We start from the raw sequence: 25,491 nt of genomic DNA, 5'->3' as shown, positions 1-25,491 counted from the left end.
GCATGTCGCTCCCACACAATACAAGGCTAATCATTGGAGGGATGAATCATTGCATGCGTGGGTAAATTGTGCGTCCAGCTCTCTACCATCTGCTCCTTGAGGCCGAGGTTTTCCGTGCGGAGTATGGCGGCCTGCTTGGTGCTGTCCTTTGTCACAGTTTCCGCGTCCTCCAGCGACTTCCGCAGCGTCTTCACGTGCTCCCGAAGCTCCTGCGCATCCGAACCCTGAAAGAGAAGGACACGAAGAGAGAGAGCAAGGTTGACACAACTTTAAGATCAAGCAAGCCAGCGCCATCACAATGGCGCATGCCCGGGGGGGGGGGGGGTGGGGCACTAGCCGAAGAAGATGATGAAACAAAGAGAATGACTTACCTTTGGCATGTCGTTCTCCCACCGCTGCTGCTTGGACATCGCTTCAGTCATTTGGAACATCTCTTCCTGCAGCTTACGCATCTCCTCCTCCTTGCAGCTCAGCTCATGCAACGTCCTCTTCAGGTCAGCCTGTGCAAGAGGGAGGATACACACTGTGGTGCCAAACTGCTCCGGTATGCCAGCGCTGCACTCCGGCATTCCTTCGACTGGTGCTTCTTGAGCAGTAGATACACTCTACAACTTCAGTGCAGTTAATTGCCTACGACAAGATTGTATATCTTGGACTGCACTGAAATTCCAGTGTATTGATGCTTTTAGACCAACAAAAACATAGGCCGATGACCCAGCAGGTCTCCCAATAACATGGGAGTTCTTGACTCATGCCAGTAATTGAGGAGCAAAAAGAGGGGGAAGTTTGCATTAAATTCTCATAAAAATATAAAGAAGCAAATCCAATGATTAACGTAATTACTCGCAATCCGTCCTTTCAAGTGTCATGGCTAAAATGTCTGCAGTTCGATACAACCCAGGTGTCGCAATTTTTTTTGGCTTTATTATTATTTTAACATGATGATTGTTTACCCAGGAAAGCCTCACTGAGCCACAAGACTCTTTCAGGAGAGAGGGTCCTGCCAAGTTTTTGCAGTAGGAGGCAATGTTGCTATATGCAAATCCTAATTTGCACGTAATCTTTAAGTTTTGAGATGTTTAGCAAATATCAGTTTTAAGGCGTCGTTTTTAGCTGTGGGAGAAAACTGGAAAACCTTGAGGAAAACCCATGCAGAAAAGGGGAAGAACATACAAACTATACCCTTTGGTTCTTTCGGTAAAGTCACGTAGGTGAAAATAAAAGTAATTATACAAATAAAATTGTATTAAAATAACTAAATTAAATCACGACGTTTCAGAAGCAACACAAGCCTCCATCATCAGGTAGGACAGCCACAGCAAGAAATAATTTGCTGCAGTTGCTTCCGAAACGTCTCGATTTCATTTAGTTATTTTCATTTTATTTTATGACTATTATTTTCACCTATGCGACTTTACCGAAAAAACCAAAGAGTATGGATCCTTGCAGTCACGAAAACTTCAAATCTAGAACATACAAACTCCACATAAAAGGGTGCACGAATCGGAAATCGTTCACAGGGCCTTCGTCTTGCTGTGAGGCCCGAGTGTGACCATTGTGCCACCCTGGGTTTAAAGTACGAGACCCCTGCAGCACAAGCTGGATGCATACAACACTGTGGTGTCGGCTCTTTACTGCGAAAGGTGCCCATACCTCCAGCTCCTGGTTGTATTCCTCCCCTTGCTGAACAAGTTTCTTGAGCTGCTCTAATTCATGCATCATCTGCGCCTGCAGAAAAATAATCCATTTTATGAAACGTTCACAAAATAGAGTCATGTGTGAGAACCATACATTGATATCCGAAGAACCTACATATAGACTACGTGACAATGGAATCAAGTCGTGCCCACAATTTGAAGACCTCCCAAATTTCATGCTTATAAAAGTAATGAAATGGAAGTTTATTTGAACTATGTTAACAATTCAGGAAAATTATTGAGGGACATAATCTTCGTCACTGCCATTGCGTTCACCGCAAATGCCTTACCTCCTGCTCAGTCTTCTTCTCCAGATTTTCAAACTCTTGAAGTTCCTGCAGGTCCTGAAGCTCAACCTTCTTGGTTCTCAGGTCCTCTTGGAGCTTCTCGACAAAATTAACTCTATCCTCAAGCTGTGCCTCCAGCTCTTTCTGCCACGCATCGTAGCGAACAAAAAAACACACGCGGAGCTCCAAATGCGATACCAAAAAACGCCGCTCGTTTGTTAAGAGCCGAGGTCTCTGTGCTGAACATGAGCGCTGTGTGTAACCAGATGAGAACCCATCAAGACTTCGAAGTTAGTTTTTTAAGTGACACCTTGGGTCGACAAGTGTCATAAAAACAAAAGTTCCATCACGTGGGGCAAGGTTCATTAACTGGCAGCACACAGGCCAGATGTGACTTGCCAAAGGGTCTTTAAAATGGCTCTCTGAGCTTTGGCGCACCGAGATATACGGCTCAGGCAGACAAAGGGATACAGCTTCGTGAGATGAAAGCAAGATTCACAAGCTTTAGAGATGCGAGAGCTCTTGACAAGAAATTAAGATTTGTGAGATCAAAGTGATAATAAAAAACAAAGAAGCAAGACATATAGATGAATGGTGACATGTACAGGCATTCTTACATCACGATGTCACTTGACACAGTCATTGTGCACGACATATGACATAATGAGGCTTACCGGCAAGTGCTCATTTTATTATATGGCCCTATGGAAATTATAGTTTAAGATCCCTAACACAAGAGTAAATATAAGCAATGGTTACCTTCTCCAGCAGCAGACTCTCACACAGCTGGATGCTCTCCAGCAGCTGATTCTCCAAGTGCTGCTCCTGGTTCTGCCAGCAAAAAGATAAAGGCAGGTGTTCCCTTTTGTCAGATAGTTTTCAAAAACAATTACTATCCCTGATTAGGACGGTTGGCTACGTACAGTGCGAAAGAAGTTGAAGATACATACGACAATGGGGGGAAATGGCCAGGACGATTTGTTTTAGCTGTTTTGTGAAGGTATGAACATGGCCATTGTTTAAATAGTTTTACACAAATAACCCACCAAAGTCGGCAAATGTTTCTCTTTCCCAAAGTAATGAGGGAGTATAACACCACTCACGCATAGTACCATAGTTTATTTACGTCGTCGCTTTGGGCCCACACCGTGTCCTTATCAAACAGATTATAAAAATTGCCGACAATATAACCTTCAAAATAAATTGCTGTCATGCTATATGTGACCTACAGTTAACAAGTGTCACCTCCAGTTAATTGATTATGCGGCCTAACTATATGAAGTATGTTGTTATGCAATTGGTTCACATAAATGATGCAGCTCAAGGGGGTCCCCACTGCTGACACATCCCACAAGACTCCTCATCAACGTAATCGACTCATCATCGCAGCTCTAGAGTGCTGCAAGGACCAGGACCTACCAAGTGCTTGTGACTGCTCCGTCTCCGCTCGTTCTGCACCTGGACAAATTCCCCCTTCAGCTCCTCGAGCGAGCGCCGCAGCTCATCCCTTTCAGCGTCACGCTCCTCCATTCGGCTGCGCAATACAAAACGACACAACAAATGATGGGACACGTATAAACGGAGAAACATTTGGCATGTAACGATGCAACAATTAAATTAAATTCTAATGCTTATGGTAAATAGATTGAATCGCGCGGGAGAAATTCAATTATCTACGATTCGTAGATGTTCCCTTAAACCCTACAGCTGCCACATTCTACACAGAGCGCCATGTCAACAAATTAATATATTCTTGGATCAAATTGTGAATCGTCACAATTCATTGAATCACGAAAGCAAAAAATATTTACTTGATTAGGTGGAAAACACGTCTTGGAATTGATGAGCGGGTTTAATGCGAGTAAATATAAAGCCAATAAGCATGTGCAAATGTTCAAACCCTACAGCGCATTCGAATTCAATTGGTTTGACAAACCATTATATACAAAATACATGTTAAAGAAACCTTAATTCAACAGTGCAGTTGAATGAAGGACTTGTTTGACTATCATTTATCACACTGTTAAGTGTGGGTTGCTGTACATTGGTAGTCCATCATTGAATACATTGCTTTTTCTACCTGCGATGATTGATATTGAAAAAAAAGTAAATTAACATCCCGAGTTGGCAGCTGAACCTTAAATACCTCAAATGGACTCACCTGCTCACGACCGACGCATCGTGGGAGCCAACGTCTCCGTCGCACACCAACAGCTGCTCGTCCTCGAGCAGTGGAATATTGCTGCCAAGTTCCACCATGTCCCCACTGGATCTTTCTATTCCACTGTCGCGCATGGAGTCGCGCGAGTATACGCGTCCTGCCTCGGCTGACGGCAGGCTCTTCCCCACGAATGGATCCTCTTCCTCCTCCCTGGCATCATCTGTGGTATCGCCACAGCCCAGCAGTGCCTGCATGCGTGCCCTTTTGCCCTCCAGGGTGCTGAGTGCCGATCTCATCTGCTCGAGTTCCAGCGTAACGTGCGACTGCACTTCCAGCTGGGTATTAGCAGACTCCAGGCAGCTCTGCAAGCGCGCGGACTCCACCACTGCCATCTCCAGCTTTGATCGGAGCGAAGATGTCTCTTCGGAGGCAAAGGACAACTGCTCACACTGAGATTTGGCAAAATCCAGATGGGATTTCAGCTCTTCCCGTTCAGTCTGTAGTGCCTCCAGTGCAGCCTTTAGAGATACAATTTCATCAGAAGTGGTGGATAAGAGATCATTCTGAGTTTGAAGGGAGTCAATGAGAGCTTGTAGCTCAAGGTTACGGTCCTTCATTGCTGACATTTCCTTGTTACGAGAGTGCTCCTGTTGTAGATTCTCATTTTGGATAACTTGAAGTTTAATTTTCAGATCAGCAAGTTCATCAGAAGCTGCCGAGAGCTGTTCACACTGTCGCCGAAGCAAATCGAACTGCAATTCTATCTGCTCCTTCTCATCTTGCAGCGCTTGTAGTTGAAGCTTTAGGGTTGTCAATTCATCTGTGGCAGAGGACCACTGATCTTGCTGTGTTTTAGCAGAATCTAATTGCACTTGAAGGTCAGCTTTTTCACCTTCAACTAGCTCTAGTCTTTCTTTCAGTGCAGAAAATTCTTCAGCAGTTTTTGCCAATTCATCACCAAGTTCCTGAGAATGTGTTGAAGAGTTTAGTTGTGTTTGGAACAGTTCCTTTTCCTCCTCTAGCACCCGAACCCTGGTCTTCAGATCAGCATCCTCAATTTCGATAACCTGAAGTTTAGTCTTCAGATCAGCAAGTTCATCAGAAGCTGCCGAGAGCTGTTCACACTGTCGCCGAAGCAAATCGAACTGCAATTCTATCTGCTCCTTCTCATCTTGCAGCGCTTGTAGTTGAAGCTTTAGGGTTGTCAATTCATCTGTGGCAGAGGACCACTGATCTTGCTGTGTTTTAGCAGAATCTAATTGCACTTGAAGGTCAGCTTTTTCACCTTCAACTAGCTCTAGTCTTTCTTTCAGTGCAGAAAATTCTTCAGCAGTTTTTGCCAATTCATCACCAAGTTCCTGAGAATGTGTTGAAGAGTTTAGTTGTGTTTGGAACAGTTCCTTTTCCTCCTCTAGCACCCGAACCCTGGTCTTCAGATCAGCATCCTCAATTTCGATAACCTGAAGTTTAGTCTTCAGATCAGCAAGTTCATCAGAAGCTGCCGAGAGCTGTTCACACTGTCGCCGAAGCAAATCGAACTGCAATTCCAACTGCTCCTTCTCATCTTGCAGCGCTTGTAGTTGAAGCTTTAGGGTTGCCAATTCATCTGTGGCAAAGGACCACTGCTCTTGCTGTGTTTTAGCAGAATCTAATTGCACTTGAAGGTCAGCTTTTTCACCTTCAACTAGCTCTAGTCTTTCTTTCAGTGCAGAAAATTCTTCAGCAGTTTTTGCCAATTCATCACCAAGTTCCTGAGAATGTGTTGAAGAGTTTAGTTGTGTTTGGAACAGTTCCTTTTCCTCCTCTAGCACCCGAAGCCTGGTCTTCAGATCATCATTCTCAATTTCGATAACCTGAAGTTTAGTCGTCAGATCAGCAATTTCAGAGGCTGCCGAGAGCTGCTCGCACTGCAGTCCAAGTGACTCAAACTGCAATTCTAACTGCTCCTTCTCATCTTGCAGCGCTTGTAGTTTAAGCTTTAGGGTTGCCAATTCATCTGTGGCAGAGGACCACTGCTCTTGCTGTGTTTTAGCAGAATCTAATTGCACTCGCAGTTCACCTTTTTCACCTTCAACTCGCTCTAATCTTTCTTTCAGTGCAGAAATTTCTTCAGCAGTCTCTGAGGATTTATCACCAAGTTCTTGAGAATGTGTTGAAGAGTTTAGTTGTGTTTGGAACAGTTCCTTTTCCTCCTCTAGCACCCGAAGCCTGGTCTTCAGATCAGCATTCTCAATTTCGATAACCTGAAGTTCAGTCTTCAGATCAGCAAGTTCAGAGGCTGCCGAGAGCTGCTCGCACTGCAGTCCAAGGGACTCAAACTGCAATTCTAACTGCTCCTTCTCATCTTGCAGCGCTTGTAATTTAAGCTTTAGGGTTGCCAATTCATCTGTGGCAGAGGACCATTGCTCTTGCTGTGTTTTAGCAGAATCTAATTGCACTTGAAGGTCAGCTTTTTCACTTTCAACTAGCTCTAGTCTTTCTTTCAGTGCAGAAATTTCTTCAGCAGTTTTTGCCAATTCATCACCGAGTTCCTGAGAATGTGTTGAAGAGTTCAGATGTGTTTGGAGAAGTTCCCCTTTCGCCTCCAACATTTGAAGCCTGGTCTTCAGATCAGAATTCTCAATTTGGATAACCTGAAATTTAATCTTCAAATCAGCAAGTTCATCAGAGGTTGCCGAGAGCTGTTCACACTGCAGACGAAGCGAATCAGACCAAGATTCTAACCGCTCCTTCTCATCTTGCAGTTCCTGAAAATTGTGCTTCAGGGTGGACATTTCATCAGCCCACTCATCTTGCTGTGCTTTAGCAGAATTTAACTGCAATTCACGCCTTTCAAGTTCCATAAGCTCTGTTTCTGTCAATGCAGGAATTTTATCAACATTCTCTGAGGATTTATCATCAAGTGCTTGAGAATGTGTTGAGTTCAGTTGTGTTTGAAGCAGTTCCTTTTCCTCCTCTAGTACCCCAAGCCTGGTCTTCAGATCACGAATTTCATCGGGGGCTGAAGAAAGCTGTTCACACTGCAATTGAAGAGAATATAATTGAGATTGCATCTGCTCCCTTTCACCTTGTAGCTCTTGAAGTTTAACCTTTAGGAAAACCACTTCATGTGAAGAAGCGGACAGCTGGTCACGTTTCACTCCATCAGAGTTTTCACATGACTGCACCATCACATTCTCTTCTACAAATTTGTGAAGCCTGCTCTTGAGATCGGCCACTTCATTAGATCTACCAGACAGATGCTGACACTGCACATCAGAGGACTCCATCTGCGACCGCAACACTTCATTTTGATCCTGCAGCTCTTGAAGTTTGACCTTCAGAGATATCATCTCTGTTTCAGCAGACAGCTCCTCACCCCTTTTCCCGTCAGAGTCAACCAGTATCTGCAGCACTCTCTTTTCATGTTCGAGCACATTAATCTTTTCCTCCAGCATGGAAGCCTCCTGAGCACCCTTCAAATAACGGTCACCTTTTTCTTTAGCAAGAGAGTCAATTTGCAACTGCAGAGACTCCTTTTCATCTTCTGTCATTGCAAACCGAACCTTCAGATCAGCGAGCTCATCCGAAATACTAGACAGCCGCTCGCAGCGCAGCACAGCATCCTCAAATTGGGACTGCAAAGCCTCCTTCTCTTCCTGAAGCAGCTGTAGTTCGCTATTGAGGGCAGTGATGTTAGAGGCAGTGGAGAGTTCATCACTCTGGGTTTGTAAAGAATCAACTCGCACTTGCAGCTCTTGTTTTTCAATTTGGATTGACGAAAGTTTTTCGTTCAGCAACAAAATGGTCTCCATTGCCGTTGAAAGTTTGTCATCAAGCACATTTGCAGAATTGACATGGTCGCGTAATTGGGCATTCTCAAGGTCCACTTCCTGAAGTTTGGCTTGGACAGAGAGAAGGGTAATGGACATCTCCTCATTCCGCAATCTGGCAGATTCTAACTCTGACTCCACCACTCGCATTCTTCCAGCATTGTCATCGGCAGCATTTGTGAGTGCTTCGCATTCTGCCTGGACATGCTCTATTTGCGCTTGCAAGTAGGCCTTCTCCTCGTCCCGTGTCCTCAGTTTGTCTTCCAGATTGACATCTGCTTCATTGGATACCTCCACATGATCGCTCTCAGCAGCATGGGCCAGGAGAGCTTCCAGTTTTTTCCGCAGAGACTCATTTTCCTCCTCCATCGTATTCATCCTGTTACTCTCACTGCTACTCAATTTATACTGATTCACAGACTCCTCATTCAGCGCATCCAAGATCATCTGCAGGTTCTCAATCTCTTTTTCTGCAGATTCGAGCTGCTGCTGAATCGTTATGGCCTCATCTGAGATGGACCCGAGCTCTCTCGTCTTTGCGTTTAGTGCGACCTCCAGTCGACATTTCTCCTCCTCCAGTATGGGCACCCTGGCTAGCAGCTCAGCCACGCTGTCACTCATTTCCTCCTTTAGCTTCTCAGGAGCAGGCGGTATCAGTGCAAGCAAAGACTTGTTTTCCTCCTCCAAACTGGCAAGCTTTCCACGCAGGCTCTCCAGTTCCACTTCCGCCAAATTCTCCGGTATTATGCTGCAAGTGTCGGCCGCCTGCTGCGGGTTGAGGAGCCTGTAATCGCACTCATCGAACGACAGCTCCATATTAGCAATCAATCTCGATGACCTGCGTGTCGACCGGCGCCCTTCGGCCCTTTTCCGAGAACCTTGGCTGACCGGCTCTTGGGCAGGCCTGGACATTAAAGTTGTCCCTTGGGTATCCATTTTTAGTTCATAGTTTTCTTTGGTTAATTTTTCAACGCTGTCCTTGAGGCGTGACACTTGTTGTTGAGCTTCCTCAACAGAGTGCTGGAGTGTAGTAATCGTTTCAGAGTAACCCTTGCTTTCCTCCACAAGGCGACTGTTATCGTCATCAAACTCTCTCACTTGCTGCTGAAGAACATCAATTTCAGTCACCAACGTTTTATTATTGCATATCTCTCTCTCGTATTCAAGTGACATCTTCACAACCTTATCCTGAAGGTCTTGGTTCTCACTTTCCACTTTCGTCTGCAAGGATCTATTCTCTTCCAAAACACCAGCAAGGGTGTCCAACTCATTAGATTTTTCCCTTAGTTTGCTCTGCAGCATTTCGCACTTCGTCTCCAGAGAACTCAGCCTAGCCACTGCGTCAGATGCTTCCATTTCAGGATGGGAGTCACCAGCTTGCTCTTTTGATTCACGAGCAATCTGCAGCTCCTCTCCCAGCTGTTCCATTTCTTTCCTAAGGGAAGCCAATTGCAATTCCAGTTGTATTTTCTCATCCATTGAAGATGACGCCCACTGGTCAAGCTCTTCACTCTTCTGCTCGAGTAGGCTTTTCAGACGCTCCAATTCGGCTTTGGCTGCATCACTGCTCAACTGCAAAGTGTATATTTCCTCAGCAGAGACCTTCGCAGACTGCTCCACTTTCTGTAGGTTCAGCTCTTTTAATGCCAATTCAGTAGCAAGGTCCTGGTTGATTATTTTCATTTCCATCACTTGGTCTTTGAAGCCAGTCAGCCTTTCTTCCAGTAGCTGCACAGCGGTGGGTCCATCTTCATCATGCTGGGCGTTCCCATCCTCATTCTCTCGTAGCTTCATCCGCAGGGAGGAGAGTTCCTCTTCGAGAGATTTCAAAGAGGTGTTTGCATCATCAAGGCCTCTATTCTTAGCATGAAGCTCGTCGTTAAGTTCCGAGTTCTGCTCCTCCATCGCCGACAGCCTGGACTGACAGTCAAGCAGCCGAGATGATGCTTCTGCACATTCTGCCTGCACCTTCTCCACGTCCTTGCCCATCATCTCCCATTCCAGTTTCAAGCAGGCGTTCTCCTCTGCTAGAAGAACATTAGCAGGGCTGTCCTTTGGAGCCTCACATGAAGAGTCCAGCGCCTCTTTGCCTTCAGGTGAACGATTTTCCATTAGCTCTCGGAGCTTGGAATTTTCAGTTTTCAGATGTGACAGGCCACTCTGCAGATTTGAAATCTCCTCCAGGTACTGCGCGATGTTTTCCGCCTCCATCGCAGCATCCCTAAGTCTGCTGTTCTCCTTTTCACATGCAGAAACTCTCCCCTTCAAGGCTGAAATCTGCTCCTCGTAATCCTGCACATTCAGCTGTAAAGCAAGGGGGGCGGCATTTGGATCGTTCTCGTCTTTTGTTGAATTAAAGTGTTGCCCGCTTGCGCCGTTTGAAGCGACCAAGTGGTCTGACGGAGCTCCAGCCGTTTCCAGCGGAGAGTCATGCGCGCCGGTTTCTACGCGCTGCCTCTCTGCCTCCATTTCCTTCAGCTTCGCCTCGAGGGTGGCAAGTTCCTGGCGTAGCTCGTCCCTGTCATCAAGGATGGCCATGAATTGTCCGTTCTTCTCCGCCTCCTTCAGGCGAGCATCCTGCAGCTCCTCCTCCAGCTCGCTCACCTGGACCGGGGACCACACAGCAGTAAGGTCAACAGAAAGCACCATCTGGTCATACATGCGACTCCATGTGATACTTGTTATTCCCTGTTTTTCAACGAGTTTTTTTTTTCATAACATTATTTCAACAATGCTGTCAGCATCATATCATGACATAAAACAAATTCCATTTGAAACTCTGTAGATGGCTGCTCATCACCAACTGGCCTAGAAAGATGACACCACATAACTAATCCTGAAAGGACTTCATTAGACCTATTAATGCCCTATCAATCACGACAAATATTATTTGTTGAACAAAGTAATGTTTTAGGTCTCGGAGCTGGAAAAGTTAAATTTTGTAAAAAACAAATGTTTTCAATAAATTCTACTTTTCAACTAAGACCTAACATTCAATAATTCCAAAAGCAGCAAACAGTCTAAGGTCTTACATATTTTTAAAATTATATTTCCATGGGTACTTTACCAACTTAAATGTTGCATATTTTTTTATTCTAATTGTTGGGAATTCTTCTACATTTCATTGAAAGTAAAGCACCCCCGAGATGCTTTTATTATTGTGAAGTGTACAATATAAACGAGAGATCGAATGAAACTATTTCCAAGGTGCAAACCAAAACGACGCGGGAATAATGAACGGGCGACACTCACCTTGGCTTGCAGTTTGCTAAACAAGGGGCTGTCTTCCGAGGAGATGCTTCGCAGCCACTCTGACTCCTCCTCCTCGGGATCATCCCTCACCATTACCATCGCCGAGGACCCGCGTTTGCGGCGCACAGACACCGAGCCTAAAGACTTGTTGACGTCTAGGAGCGATGAATCCGGCGTGTCCTCTCCCTGAGTCGCGTCTGTGGCTGCTGCGTAAAATGTAAGGCGGGTGTCACTTCGCACTAGGCGTGCAATGATGCGCACGGTAAAAGAGAATCTTGCGCTCATGATGCAATGTATTCAATCGTGAGGGAGAAGAAATAAAATTACGCGTTGTGCAACTGATAAACATTTTATGTGAAAGTTAGAATAACAGAAAGAGATGTTAAAACTAAGAGCTTGAAAATTAGAAAGCAAAAAATGTTGACAAAAATAAGCGATGAATTAATTCAAAACATGATGGGTGCAGCTGGGGATGTGACTTACAGGTCAAGTCCAAATCGTCTGTCATGTTGCTGTTGCCCCGGAACTTTTTGGCGTGAGATCTCAGAAGACCGGGACACCATGTCTCCCTGCGCTTTGGTCTTGCCTGTACAACAATGACAAAGATCCCCCATGTAGCCTTTAACAGACTGTTGGGGCAAGTATTGATAGTCAGCACATATTGGGCCTGGCACACGAGGGGGAGGGTGGCCAACACTACAGACTACTAAACATCAGCACTCCTCCAATGCTGATATTTACACACCACCCCAGGTACTAATTTAAGGATGAGTCTACCTAGGGGAGGCCCATTACCGGTTCAAATATTTGCCACTTATTGGTCTTGAGCGGGAATTCAACTCAATTGCTGGATTTGTGGCGCAGTACACAACACCACTACACTACCGCTCTCCACGCATACACGGGCAAAACCAGAAGTATCACTGTGACTATCTCTTTACGGTGCTATGTGTATTCAAATTATTATCTACATTACATTGGGAAGGCATAACAGCACCCGTGGAAGCCACAGCCCAATTTGCCACACCCTGCAGCCAGCAAACGCGGAGCTTTGGCGGCACGGACGTTCAATTCTCGTGGAAACTCACAAACGCGGAGTCGTCGGCGGCGCCCGCAGCAGTAACACTGTAGTTGATGATCATGTGCTTGAGGCTGCGGATTCGCTCCTCGCTCTCTCTCTGCAGCTGATCGCGCTCCGCAAGCTGCTGCGCCTGAGCCTGGTGCATCTGCGTTTTCTGCGGGAAAGTAACACGTTACCAAAACAACGGCGATTAACGTCGATGTACATGTAAAGCTCATGTGTCATCTTCTGCTGGGTGACGGCTCCCCCACGCCGTACATGTCATTTCACCACACTTCACCATGCTGGTCAATGTGGGTTTATGAAGCTAGGAATAAAAGTTAAATAAAGAATGTTGCTGCATTGCCCGATGCTGACCACCAGGTAACCATCATCCTGGAGTTGCCTGTGACAACTTGTTTGTGGATATTGGCCGTCAATACCACACCATACAGTAATTTTAAAATCGGCTCCCGTAAATAAAATATTGCCAATTAACCTCTGAAATCCTATTTAACGGACCCCAAGAACAAGCATAGCCATTATGTATTACAAGCTTCTTTGCCCATCTTGTGTAAATTTAATGGCAGTGAATCTTGCACAAAACTATGTCATAAAACACCTCACTTCATGTCACTGTAGCACTGTATATAACTGATCTTCAATTTGTTCAAATTCACTGCTCTGATACTTTATTCGCTGGGGTTAAAATAAATTGGAAATCACTATGAGATCTCTTTTACCAGTGGCAAAATATAATAGTAGGTTTTTACCCTTTTAACTGGTACAAAACTGACACCTTTATTCAAGGCATCATGTGTGGGCCAATCAACTTCAAGGACAGTGCATATTATCATCCTTATCAGAGTTGCTTCTTTTTGTTTGCTTTTTTGACTACTTGTGTTGTGGTCATTGCAAACATGATGCCTTGAATAAAGGTGTCAGTTTTGTACCAGTTAAAAGGGTAAAAACCTACTATTATAAATTGGAAATCGATACAATATCTGGAAAATCACCGAGAAATGTCTATTTTACCATAATGTAGAAGCTGAAATTAGACTTACCTTTTGTCTCAAGTGCTGAATAAAGAAAGACACCAAATCCACTTTGTTGCTGCGTCGAATAATTTTTAGATTCACTTTTAATAAAGAAACGTCAAACTTAAAGCAAATTTGCGGAAAAAAAGTTTTTCCGCTCTACCTTCTGCGCGAGTGTAAAAATCCGCTCATGAATATTATGACGGGGGGGGGGGTGCGGCATGTGGAATTACGTCACGGGCGGGACACACAAACAGACATTCTTGGCCCATAGTTGTAATGTGTTGCCCCCATGTAGTGCTTCTGGAATGAGAAGCCACTGTATCACGATTGACCAGTGTCCCCTGTGCCAGACTTGTGCTGCCCGTTGTGCCAGCTGGGCTGTTGGCAACTCAAGCAGTGCTTAAATGTTGTATTCCACTCCACCTTGCATTTCCCTCCCATAATCGTCAGTTTAGAAATCGCCATCGCTAGCCATACCATCATCAGAGGCCTTGCAAGTCAGTCCATTGCTGCCAATGCTGCTCAGCCCTGCACTACCAGTTGCATATTCAGAGCAGGTACCAATCTTGATTCCGCTTGGAACGGGCATAAACACGTATAGCACTTTGTGAAGAATTCAACAGTGATACATCATTTTGCCAGCTAAGTTGATTTCGGTAATACAAATCCCTAAAACTAATGACAAAGTGGCAGCCAAAGAAAGAACACTCCCAAGAGTACATTCACCGCAGAGGAGACAAAGCAATGAGATGTGCTGGTGCAAAGAAGTATGATGCATGATTACATCACAAGACTGATCAATAGCGAGAGCTTGGAGAGGCCTCACATCCCAAAAGTGGAGAGATCATGGCTGACCAAGGGAACATTAAAATTCCCCTTGATGGTGTCTGGACGCAAACAACACCACACTCACCTGCATCAGTTCCTTCTTCAGATTCATGATCTCCCTCCTGCAGCATTTCAGCATGGCCTCATCATTAATCACCTCGTTCACATGGGCAGAATTCTTCATGTTCTTCGCCGTGCTGGCAAACTGTCACAACCACAAGTACATTCTCCGTTAAGTTCACACAAAAAGTAAGAGACAACATGGACAGTGGAGATGGAAGAGCACAGATCAGATCAAATACCTTAACATTTCCCAGCTTTATGAGGATTCTACAGTGTAACTATCACGGTCCTAAACTGTCCTGCAGTAAATAAACGAGGTTTTGCAACTTTGTAAAAAAAAGTGTTTCTGTAATCCATCCTGTCGGCCACCAATTATAACATTCAGCAAATCAGCAATAATACCAGAGCTGGATAAAAGGGATTGACCACTCCTTAGATGGCAGCAGTATCCAAGAGTGTAACGGAGGGTCAAAGAAGATGCTCTTCACCTGCTCTGAAACGCCCAGGTTATTGAATCTTATCCTTTCAATGTGAAACACCACTAAGGCTACTTAGGCCATAATGCACAGAGGAATCACATGTCCACACCTCTGGTCAAGGTGGTGTTATAACAAGGCACTGGTTTCATTTTATATATTAGTGGTTGGTTGTCGCAACATGGCGCTCACGTTCCACCCCCCAGGGGGCACGACCCATGGGTTGAAAACCACTGCTTTAAACCGTGAATCTCCACTGGCACAACATTACATTTTAGCTCGGGTGGCCACTACAAAACCCCATATACAGGCTTCTCTACAAGAGCCAGAATCAGAGCGACCCGGCCATACCCCAACACCTCCAATTTCCCTTACAGACTTCCTCTTAGCCCTGATTTGCGGCTGCTCCGTACCATTAGGGTGCTGAGCGTCTCCTCGAGGGCGGCTGGTGTGACCGTGCACAGGATGACCGTTTTGGCGTTCCCCCCCAATGAGTTCTGCAGGATCCTTGTAAGTTTGCTGTCACGGTAGTTTAGGTACACACTCCTGTCGAGGGAAGAGAGGCATAAGTCAGACGGCATGCAAGGTGAGTGACGAGTCACTATAAGTAGTGCATGGATTAGAACAGATTCTTACTTGACGGGTAAAGATTCAATTTTCACAATTTATTAAATCTTTGTGTCAATGCTGGGCTGGAAGCCACACCTACCCAGAGGGGTTTTCACTCAGCTTCTTAATGACCTGGCCCAGGATGAAGAGGCTTCTGTTGATGTTACATCCCTCTTTTAACCTCAAGCCTATGAAAATTTAAAACGAGTTACACACAAATAGTGTAGTTACAAACACAAACAGACATTGTTATAAACATTTTACTAACTGGTTTCATGATGCTAATTATTTTTTTCCAATAACACAGCACCACCACGTGCAGTAATGTTACCTTCTGCCCCAGTCTGCCTGGTCCTCTCGCTGCCAGCCAAGTCCACCAAATTCTTGAAAAAATTTAAGACAGACAAACGTTATTGCATAAAGTAATTTCTCACTGAAAAATCAGATAGTGCTTTTGAATCTATTTTTAAAGTCACTTAGAAAAATATACCAAACGTTGTTTTCATCTTTATTACTGGCTTTGAGTTAATTCCTTATTTTAAGGACAAATAATGAATTGCTCACACGTGAATAACAGTACATCTGGTGCACCGACATAATCCCAGACATTAGTTTGGCATAATCAATAAAGATCAACCGACACGACATATCGCTTCAACACTGCCGCAATCTTTACCAAGTGAGACACGGCGATGACGCCATCCATCGACTCCCTCTGTGACCTCTCCCGGCTCTCGATGATCTGCATACATCACGTCAGTGCAAAGGTACGTCAGTGGCCAAACCAGTGCACACAGGGCATTTGTGATGTCCCGTTGGGTTAACGCTCTGGCTGGCCAGGCACAAACCACATTTGCCTGCCCGAGTGCAGTTTACCATTCGGAAGATCGTATGGGACCGGCTACTGTGATCGTTCATCTTGGTCTCTCCATAGTGGCGGTTCTCTGGCAGAGGGAACACAGCAAGCGATCACTAGTGCAAAAGAAAGATGCATTCCAAAAATAAAATGCCTCATGTGGCAGACATATACTATACCTAGGCTATGTACAGAGATATGTACGACACCAGTTTGGAATTCTTAAAGAACACAAATGCCTTTTAAAATAACCAAGTAAGGTGCTCCATCGTGAGTGTGCTCTCGTGATGTCACTGCATTGAATCTGTAATAAATTTATTGTGTTGTAAAGATGCACTCGACTGATATATTTTTCGAACAAAGAGAAAAACTCTTGGGTCCCACAGCCCTTGCTACTCAGCCTCTAGTGATGTAACTGGAATGAATTTGTAGCAGAAAATACAGAAGCGTTTTAACAGTGATATCAATGGAGTGCCATATCGACCGGCTTCACCATAAGTTTATGGGATTTTTGTTTCATTAGTGAAGTTCCTACCTTGTGTTGGACAGCCTAAAATATACAGTAATCCCTTCTTATTTGTGAGGGAAAAATTCCGGAGATACCCGAGAATAGCAAATTTCGGGAATAATATTGGCCTATGAATATTGTACACGTAATATCTACAGATGCTTCTAAAGCTTCGAGAAGTTCTCTAATGTCTTGCTCTCATCTGTTTATCTAATCACTTTATCACATTACATTCTCTTTCATAACGTAATCCGACTTTTTCTCTCTCTCGATGCAGTCGTGTAGAGTTCCACATACGATTCGCGGACAGCCAGAATTGCGCATAGCAGGCTCATGAATAACGAGGTAATACTGTACAGTATAATTATCTACAACACTGGAGCATTTTATTAGATTGTTTTCCTCTCAATGACAATTAAGCCAAGATGTTTTCTGTTGAGTTCAAATTGAAAAGACAACATTGGCACAAATAAGATATCATCCATACTCTTTGGTTCTTTCGGTAAAGTCACGTAGGTAGAAAATAACCAAAAAGGATGGATCAAAGAGTATGGATCCTTGCAGTCACAAAAACTTCAAATCTAGAATATCATCCATAATACAGGTTTTTTGGGTTAGATCATGTAAATAGTTGTGTCGTTAAACCTGCCACCACACGACACAGCCAATTAGTCAGGTTTGTCACGTAAACAAAAAATGCCAATTCGTTACGAGTACAGCACACCGGTGTGTTGGAGAGCAAATCCACAACATTTACAATCGGATTACCACGTTTCGCCAGTAATTACAACTAGCTTCATCAGCGATAGCCAGACTTGTGGAGAAATCCTCCCGTTTCATTCCTTAAATAGACGGGTAGATGGGATATCCCTTACTTTCGCCAATGCGCATAATCTCCAGAATGTCCTTTATGCTGGTGATCACCTCCTCACTCAGATCAGCAACGTACACCGTCCTCTGTGGCAGAGTGGAGCACACCTCGTCACACGCTGGCACTGGCACACATTATCAGACAAGAAAAACAGCGGCATGTCCACGAGGCATTCAAATAAAACGATGCATGTCGGAATTACGTTGGCGTCTTCGTGAATTTCCAGTGATTTCTTCTTTTTGTCTTTGGACAGCAGGTCACAGATGGTCTCGTTGTAGATTTCCATGTAAGAAACGCGCAGGAGAAACTCTCTGCCCGGCAGCTGTAAAATAAAGATGGCAACATGCAGAAGACCCAGGAAGATCAAACAAACAACTCATCCTGAATTGACCGTTTTTGTAAAACCTGCTTGAAATATTTGAATTATATTCAGCGGAACACAGACACAACAATTACATGAATCACATCTTTATGAGGTTAAGCTTCAATATGGGAATTCATTTTTGCTATTGTACGATCTACACTGGCCGTATGGTTTCCATTAACCTGAAAAGTATTCATGCAAGATACAATTCACAGCATGTCAATCCAGTGCTGGATGAGGGCTTCCCCACACTGTGTGTGGCCTGGGGGATGATTTGATCATGTTGGACCACTGGTCAGTGTGGGTTTGTGAAGGGTTAAGGGTGAGGACAAGTCCTGACATCACTTGCAAGATGCAACCTATGGCTAGGAATAGAATTATCAGACTGAGCGCAGGGAACCACTCCACCATATGCAACATGTAGCAATTTTTAAACACGCGATTTGATGTATTGTGAGTGTAATAATGCATTAAAACAGAAAAATCAAGAATTAAATGCAAGATGCTCATAGTTCTCTAAGTTTAAACAAAACCCTTTGGTGCCGAATAAGATAAATACAAAGATATAAAACAGTTTGTGTACTACAATCCAAACGATGATCATTCCTCAATGAAAAATGCAACATCATTCTCCACTGAATTGGCATTAACAATACACCAGTACGAATGGAATAAAAAAAACTTCATCGCAGTTTACAATGGTGGCAAACTTACATTTTTAATGACGTCAAAAACCTCTTTCATGGCCAAGGGGATGATGCCTGGGTAGCTCTCAGACCCCATCATTGTGAAGGTTTTCCCCGATGACGTTTGTCCATAAGCGAAGATGGTACCTACATGAGGAACGAGTTTGTTAGAATTAAAGTGTGTCCAGCAACTTCTCACTCCACGAAAAAAATGTGTAATCAGTCAACAGGATCAAACCAATGCGTCTTTTCCACAGGCACAACAACGCCGAGCATGCACAGGGCCCTCATGATATGGGGTAGTTTTCGACAATTTGCCGTGTTGAGCCATGATACACTCACATCACAAGACATGGCTCACAGTCAAGCAGGGTCAGGTATGGGTTAATGACATGTTCATTGCGTTTAAAGTCAGCCAAAACAATTAAGACACAGCATCACAATGTCATCTATATGCATCTCAACTCATTCATAGCGCGTGATGTCAAGGGCACAGCACGGTTTCTGCATTGGGAAAACACTGGCGCTGGTTCAGCACAGCCCCATCGTGGTTCCGGTGGCACAGTAGAGAGGTGCATCGCACCTACAAAACAGGCACAAGTTCATGTGTTGGCAGACACCACTTTTCTGCAAATTTGGCCATCTCTCAGATGCAATGGGCCTTACCATTGTAGCCTTTGACAGCGGCTTTAATGATGGGCCTCGCAATTTCATCGAACACATCATAAGTCTGTTCATCGAGGCCAAAGACACGGTCTGAAAAAAAAAATGGTGGTTATACAAATCCTACTAAGAGCATATAAATAGAACACGCATTGACTCAGCCCAGCGAGTTGACATTTTGGTCACAATACATTCATTAAAATGTATTATAGAAGCCAAATTGCTTAATTCCATGGGTCATACATTACACAGGACAGAGTACAATCTGAATCCTGCAACTTTTGCAGGGCCTACTTAAATCTTCTTTCCAGGCTTGCATAATACATTGCTGCAAGAACTACCAATTGTACTGTGCAAATAATTGTCCGAAGGTTGCGGAAATCTAAACAAATACATGTCTATTCATCCAATGGCTTTTTTTCTCTTTTGTAACAATAATATTTTACGATGGTGAATATATATTTTAATTTGCCACATTTGTAAAACCCATTGCTTGAATCCCCATGTGATGCGAGGTGGTGGTGCAGTGTGAACAAAGAGTTACCAAATATGAAAGATTTGTTGTTGTCAATCTGAGACATGGAGTGTTTGTCTGACTTCCAGTACGTGACACTGCTGCCACTGGTCTCCCTGAAGGACAGACATCACCAACACAAGCTCATGAGGCCATCACATTATCATTTCTCTCCATCAAAAATTATTGTAAAAAAAACGTGAAAATCTAAAATATACAAAATAAAATTAAACTAGATTCGAAGCTTTCGTGACTGCAGGAATTACTCTTTGGTTCTTTCGGTAAAGTCACGTAGAAAGAAAATAAATTAAATAAGAATAGAATACAACGTTTCGATTGCAACACAAACAACCATCATCAAGTACGAATGAATGAGAAAACAAATATAGCAAACTTAGAAATATAATGCAATACAACCCAGAGAGTGGCTAACACCTGATGATGATCATTCGTACCTGATGATGATCATTCGTACCTGATGATGGTTGCTTGTGTTGCAATCGAAACGTCGTATTCTATTATTATTAAATTTATTTTCTTTCTACGTGACTTTACCGAAAGAACACTAAACGGTGACTAAAATTGTACACAATTAAAACATTATCACAGTACATTTGATTTAAATTACTTTTAGAACATTGCATTTCAAGAAACGTTTCTGGGCTTTAAAATTGTAAAATATCCCATGTTTATTGTTAAAATATATGACTAATACAAATGTAAAACGATTAAGGCCTTGCTAGAAATAATTCCATTTAATAGTTAAACAATAATCCCAAGGCTTAAACATTGAGCTTCAAAACATTTGCAATTTAGCTCATCCCTGTAAACACACACTGTGATAAAGTTAAAGTTAGGATATCTGCCAGTTTTATTTGCAGTTAATGCCCATTAAGCCAAAATGCCCCTTTTGAAACGGTGACCCGGCCAAAACAGCTGATAATGGCAGCAAGCACGTTACGTTCACGTTACACGGGGAGGGAGGGAAGGAAATTGTATAAACATAGGTAGTAAATAACCTCGTCTAGGTAGAATGGAAATTTAGTTCGCAATCCTAAACAACATTGATGACACGTGTGGAATATAAAACAAGCTTTGCTTTTATACATCATGCTCCCAAATTGCATTACAGTACTTGTTTAACCCATAAAGATCTGGAAATGGATAAAAGTAACATTTCCTAGACTGTGTCTTTCAATAAAGTAACAGCATACCATTTTATTCGTAAATCATATACGGTACGTCAAACTAACAATAACCAACCCACGTCTTGATAACGAGTCTTCAGGCATGGGCGTGCTTCCGTTTGACATTTCAAATCTGTGCTTACAAAATACCCCGAGCCATAATTGTTTTAATTCCCCCCTCATGTACTTTATATCGGCGTTTCGCACGAAAATACATAGCAGTAGTTAGTGGGTGTTAAACCATTTTGATCGCATCAGTTGTTTTATTTTACGTGCGGATTGGAGGCTTTCTACCTTAAAACGGTGTAACATGCTGTGTACCATGCTTGGTTTTAAAATACAAAATTGCTGAACCACAATAATAAATAATGTCACCATTGGAACCTCATTTGCCAGCAGCAAAATATGATAATTGGTCTTTTAACCCTTTTATCTGGCAACAAAACTGACACTTTTTTTACAAGGAGTCATGTTTGCATTGACCACAAGGACAGTGCATTCATTATCAGAGTTGTGTTTTTTTTGTTGCATTCCGACCGCAGGTATTGTGGTCAATGCAAACATGACTCCATGTAAAAAAGGTGTCAGTTTTGTTGCCAGATAAAAGGGTAAAAAAACAATTATCAATAAATAAAGTTGCGCCAGGTTATCGTCGTAAGAGATCGGGGAAATGAGAGATGATCCGATGGAATTGCCGATGTGAGAGGCGAACAAGTGGAAAGATGAGGGTTGCGACTGACCCATTTGTGTGGCCCTATGTACAAATTAGCTAAATAAGTCATGTACATAACATGCTCGTTACAAACACACACACACTTTACATGTCTGTATATGGGGAACACGTCCAAGTACACTTCGGGTTATTAACATCTCAGGCAGTTGTTACGGAACGGCATCAACATTTTTTTTTAGTTTTAATGGGAGGCGAGGGAGATACCATGAAACAGAACAAAACTTATTAACTACCATCGCCAACCCTCAATAACAAGGAACGCAACATGAACTCTCTCGTTACAGAATTACAATTAACAGGCGGAAACTCCACAGGCAGAGAGCGACTAACGCCGTCTTCACATCGCAAACGCCGCACAAATTGACGCATGCAATTTACAAACCTCTGTATCAGGGGTCGTATGCGGACGCACACCTTGACATTATCCTCACCCATCTCTAAACTCGCACTTGTTTATGAATTAAAACAAATTTCTGCTTTAAAAGCGTCGAAAGTTATGAGGAAAATTTGTTTTAAACCTCCTCGCACCCGCATCGGCATCGACTAGGACGACCGTTGCGAGAGGGGGAGGGGCCAAGTTTAAACTGACACAGGCGGCCCTGTGATTGGTCGAGAGGCTTGAACAATTTGACCAATTGGGATGAGAGCTAAGTTTAAAAAAAAACAATCTACACTGGCAGTGAGACCAGGCCCCAAAGAATGTTGATGTCTTTGGTGTCTGCCAATCATTTTCAAAGACAATGCCATTAGAGCACGTTTGTTTGCATTTTCACCACAAGTACGTGTGGTTATTGCAGACTTGTATACCTGTCAACAACCCCTTATTCTTATGACAGACCAATTCAGACCTTATATTCTTGGTTCTTTCGGTAAAGTCACGTAGAAGGAAACAATACAATAATAAAACAAACAAACAAATATTATTTTTTATTATTTAACAATACAATAAAAAAGATTATATTTTTATTTTATTTTTGTTTCCCTTCTATGTGACTTTACCGAAATAACCAATAACATGAATCCCTGCAGTCACGAAAGCTTTAAATCAAAATTAAATTCAGACCTTATTGTTCACCCCGTGCCCTTGTAAATCAAAACGTTATTATTACAAAGTCCCATCACAAGGGAGAAACAAACACCTCCACTTTTTTGTTTGTTGCCTGTATTGAAACGGCTGGACGCCGTATGGACCTGAAAACTCAATGTCCATGTACATGAATACGAGTAAACCGTATAGGTTGACAGGTTTGCAGTAACTAATTGGCACATTTTGTTTACGTAACAAACCTGACTGGTTGGCTGTGTCGGGTGGTGGCGGGTTAACGACACAATTATACTTACGTGATCTAATCCAAAAAAAAACGTTGATGAATACATCACAATCAACTCGATATGGTTCGTAAATAGCACTACGTTGTATAGCCTTGAACGAGTCGCAGTATTAGGCAACGTTTCGGCCAATGGCTCTATCTGAAAAAAAAGTTAATACCTCAGTGGGCTTTGCCTGGAACGATGGGGCTTGTTTAGTTTTATTTGTATGTTCTTGTTGGGTGATTTGTTTACCTTTTTCCGTGTAAATTTAGACTTAAAACTTTCGTGAATTCATATTCTTGGTTCTTTCGGTAAGGGGCCGTCCATAAATGACGTCACGCACCTGGGGGGGGGGGGTCAGACATTTGTGACGATGTGTGACGAGGGGGGGGGTTTGAGAAATGTGACGTTACATCAAGATACGCAACTTTAAATAAATATAGACAACACGTTCTACTTAATTAAATATACTTTTAATAAATGTTTTCTCCTACAACATCAGAGTGCAGCGGCACATTAAATACGCACTACAATGACAATAGTTTAAAGCAATTTGAAGCATGTTTTATTTTTAGGGGGGGGGGGGGTCAGAGCTCTTTGTGACGTCATATTTGAGGGTGGTTTGACCTTTCGTGACGTCGTGTGACGATGGGCGGGGTGGTCAAAAATCGTCCAAAATCGCGTGACGTCATTTATGGACGGCCCCTAAAGTTTTAATACAGTAAATTCAGCTGTGACGGTCCCACCTGATGACAGAGACTTGTGTTGCCTCCGAAACGTCGTGATTTATGATTTTATTTCTATTATTATTTCTATTATATTTTTATTTACTTTTACCTACGTGACTTTACCGAAAAAACCTAAGAGTATTCACCGAAAGAACCAAGAATATATATTTTTCCGTGTACTTTGCGCTCTTATCGTGTTTGTTGTTGTAACGTTCTTACCCGCCCCTAGTGGACATCTGTGGAAAAATATATTGAAATCTCATCGGATTCCTCTAGTGAGAATACATATTCATATTCTGATCTTCAACAACGATTGTCTTATCTAGTGCAAGAACAAATATAAGTCCATTAGAGAGGATTGATATCATATCACTAGTCATTCGTTGTTTGTCAAATTAACAATCGTTTCATTTTCAAATTGTTCATTTCAAAGTGTACGTTGTTTCCCAATCAATTTATTGAATTTGTTGATTTATGTTGTTTTTGTTAAAAAAACAATAACATTGTCATCCTATAATGTGATTGTATCAATTTCATTCCAATATTAATTTGTAAGTTTTAACGCCATAATGATTTAGATGTGTTCATTAAGTCACTCAAATGATGATGTATTCGCTTTGCAATCATTTAATGTTAATTAACTGTGTTTTGGCGTTGCTTTTGAATCCTTGCATCTCTTGAGGAACGCCAACAGAGACATTTTCACACGTTTAATGCGGTTTCTCAAAAAATAATATTGGAATCAGTTTCAAAGACAATGCATACATTATCAGAGTACGTTTTTGTTTGCATTCTGACCACAAGTATTGTGGTTAATGCAGACATGATTCCTTGTAAAAGGTTTAAGTTTGGTGTTTAAACATCTTAACACCTGTTTTGTTGCCATAAAAAAGGGGAAAACCTATTCTCATATTTGGTACTGGCAAAGGAGGTCCCATGATGTAGATACTCAATGTTATATTTTGATCAAGCCAGGACAGAAAGTAGTTTCAGGACCCTCCTGCCCCGGACATTTCACTCCGCTGCCCTGCTGGTTTGGATCGAGCGTACATTTGAACCTTACCCAGGTGAACCATCGCAACCCGGCTCTCGTATAATGTCCGTGATGCAGTCATTTTAGTCTGTTGATGGTCGGCGATGCGGCAATCGACTCGTCTCGATGAGCTGTACACGGTGCCCTATTCAAAGCAGAATTTTTCGATAACGTATTTTTTAAAATGCTGTTTGGCGCTTCAACATCGAGGAGTGGCACTGATTTCGAATTGATTGGTACCCCAGTCGCGGAGTTAAGTACACCCCTGGGAAAAAAAGTGTTCCAGAAATAAAACATTTAATTGCCTCGGCTATTTTGTATTATTTGGTTCCCCGGGGTACCGCCATAAGGATCAGTTGTTTAATCCATGTGCAATCTACACGGTGGTCCAGATGTCTTGTGACCCCCATTTAATTATCTAAACCGTATTTTTTCTATACAAATGGTTGTGAAAAGAGAATTGAAAGAGCAAAGGAAAAAAATATTAGGGTCAATTAATTGGGGGGTCACAAGACATCTGAACCACCCTGTACTCCTCCTAAGTGCTGGCACAGTCCCTAGACAACAGCTTGGGTGATTATTCAATTGTGTCAAATTATCGACTAAAATGTAAATCAACTATATTTAATGAAGTGGATTGCTCGGGATTCCGTAAAATGTGTTATCGCCACCACATCCCGCCTCTCGGTGGGAAACCCCGACACGCTATATCCAGTGCGACGCAGCTGATTATGCCCATGACGCACCAAACC

At 43.0% G+C, this 25,491-nt stretch overlaps 1 protein-coding gene across 1 annotated transcript in view; it reads right to left on the bottom strand.

Moving 5' to 3' along the window:
- Positions 1–22,187, bottom strand: part of CENPE (centromere protein E) — a 37,343-nt gene extending 15,156 nt beyond the window's left edge. The window contains exons 1-22 of the mRNA XM_078871715.1: positions 22,050–22,187; positions 19,778–19,863; positions 19,237–19,326; positions 18,599–18,717; positions 17,723–17,842; positions 17,525–17,606; positions 16,162–16,229; positions 15,962–16,027; positions 15,617–15,668; positions 15,386–15,473; positions 15,090–15,222; positions 14,223–14,342; positions 12,298–12,444; positions 11,693–11,795; positions 11,210–11,415; positions 4,146–10,561; positions 3,404–3,518; positions 2,744–2,815; positions 1,988–2,128; positions 1,654–1,728; positions 372–500; positions 87–224 (exon numbers count right to left, since the gene is read on the bottom strand). Of these exons, the coding sequence (XP_078727841.1) occupies positions 87–224; positions 372–500; positions 1,654–1,728; positions 1,988–2,128; positions 2,744–2,815; positions 3,404–3,518; positions 4,146–10,561; positions 11,210–11,415; positions 11,693–11,795; positions 12,298–12,444; positions 14,223–14,342; positions 15,090–15,222; positions 15,386–15,473; positions 15,617–15,668; positions 15,962–16,027; positions 16,162–16,229; positions 17,525–17,606; positions 17,723–17,842; positions 18,599–18,717; positions 19,237–19,326; positions 19,778–19,863; positions 22,050–22,102 (8,619 nt within the window). The 5' untranslated portion in view covers positions 22,103–22,187. The remainder of the gene's footprint in view (positions 1–86; positions 225–371; positions 501–1,653; positions 1,729–1,987; positions 2,129–2,743; positions 2,816–3,403; positions 3,519–4,145; positions 10,562–11,209; positions 11,416–11,692; positions 11,796–12,297; positions 12,445–14,222; positions 14,343–15,089; positions 15,223–15,385; positions 15,474–15,616; positions 15,669–15,961; positions 16,028–16,161; positions 16,230–17,524; positions 17,607–17,722; positions 17,843–18,598; positions 18,718–19,236; positions 19,327–19,777; positions 19,864–22,049) is intronic.
- Positions 22,188–25,491: the final 3,304 nt, after the last annotated feature.

This window comes from Lampetra fluviatilis, chromosome 33, assembly GCF_964198595.1.
Source record: "Lampetra fluviatilis chromosome 33, kcLamFluv1.1, whole genome shotgun sequence".
Taxonomy (NCBI): domain Eukaryota; kingdom Metazoa; phylum Chordata; class Hyperoartia; order Petromyzontiformes; family Petromyzontidae; genus Lampetra; species Lampetra fluviatilis.
Note: the sequence above shows the minus strand (reverse complement) of the source record. Positions and strands in the feature narration are given on the sequence as shown.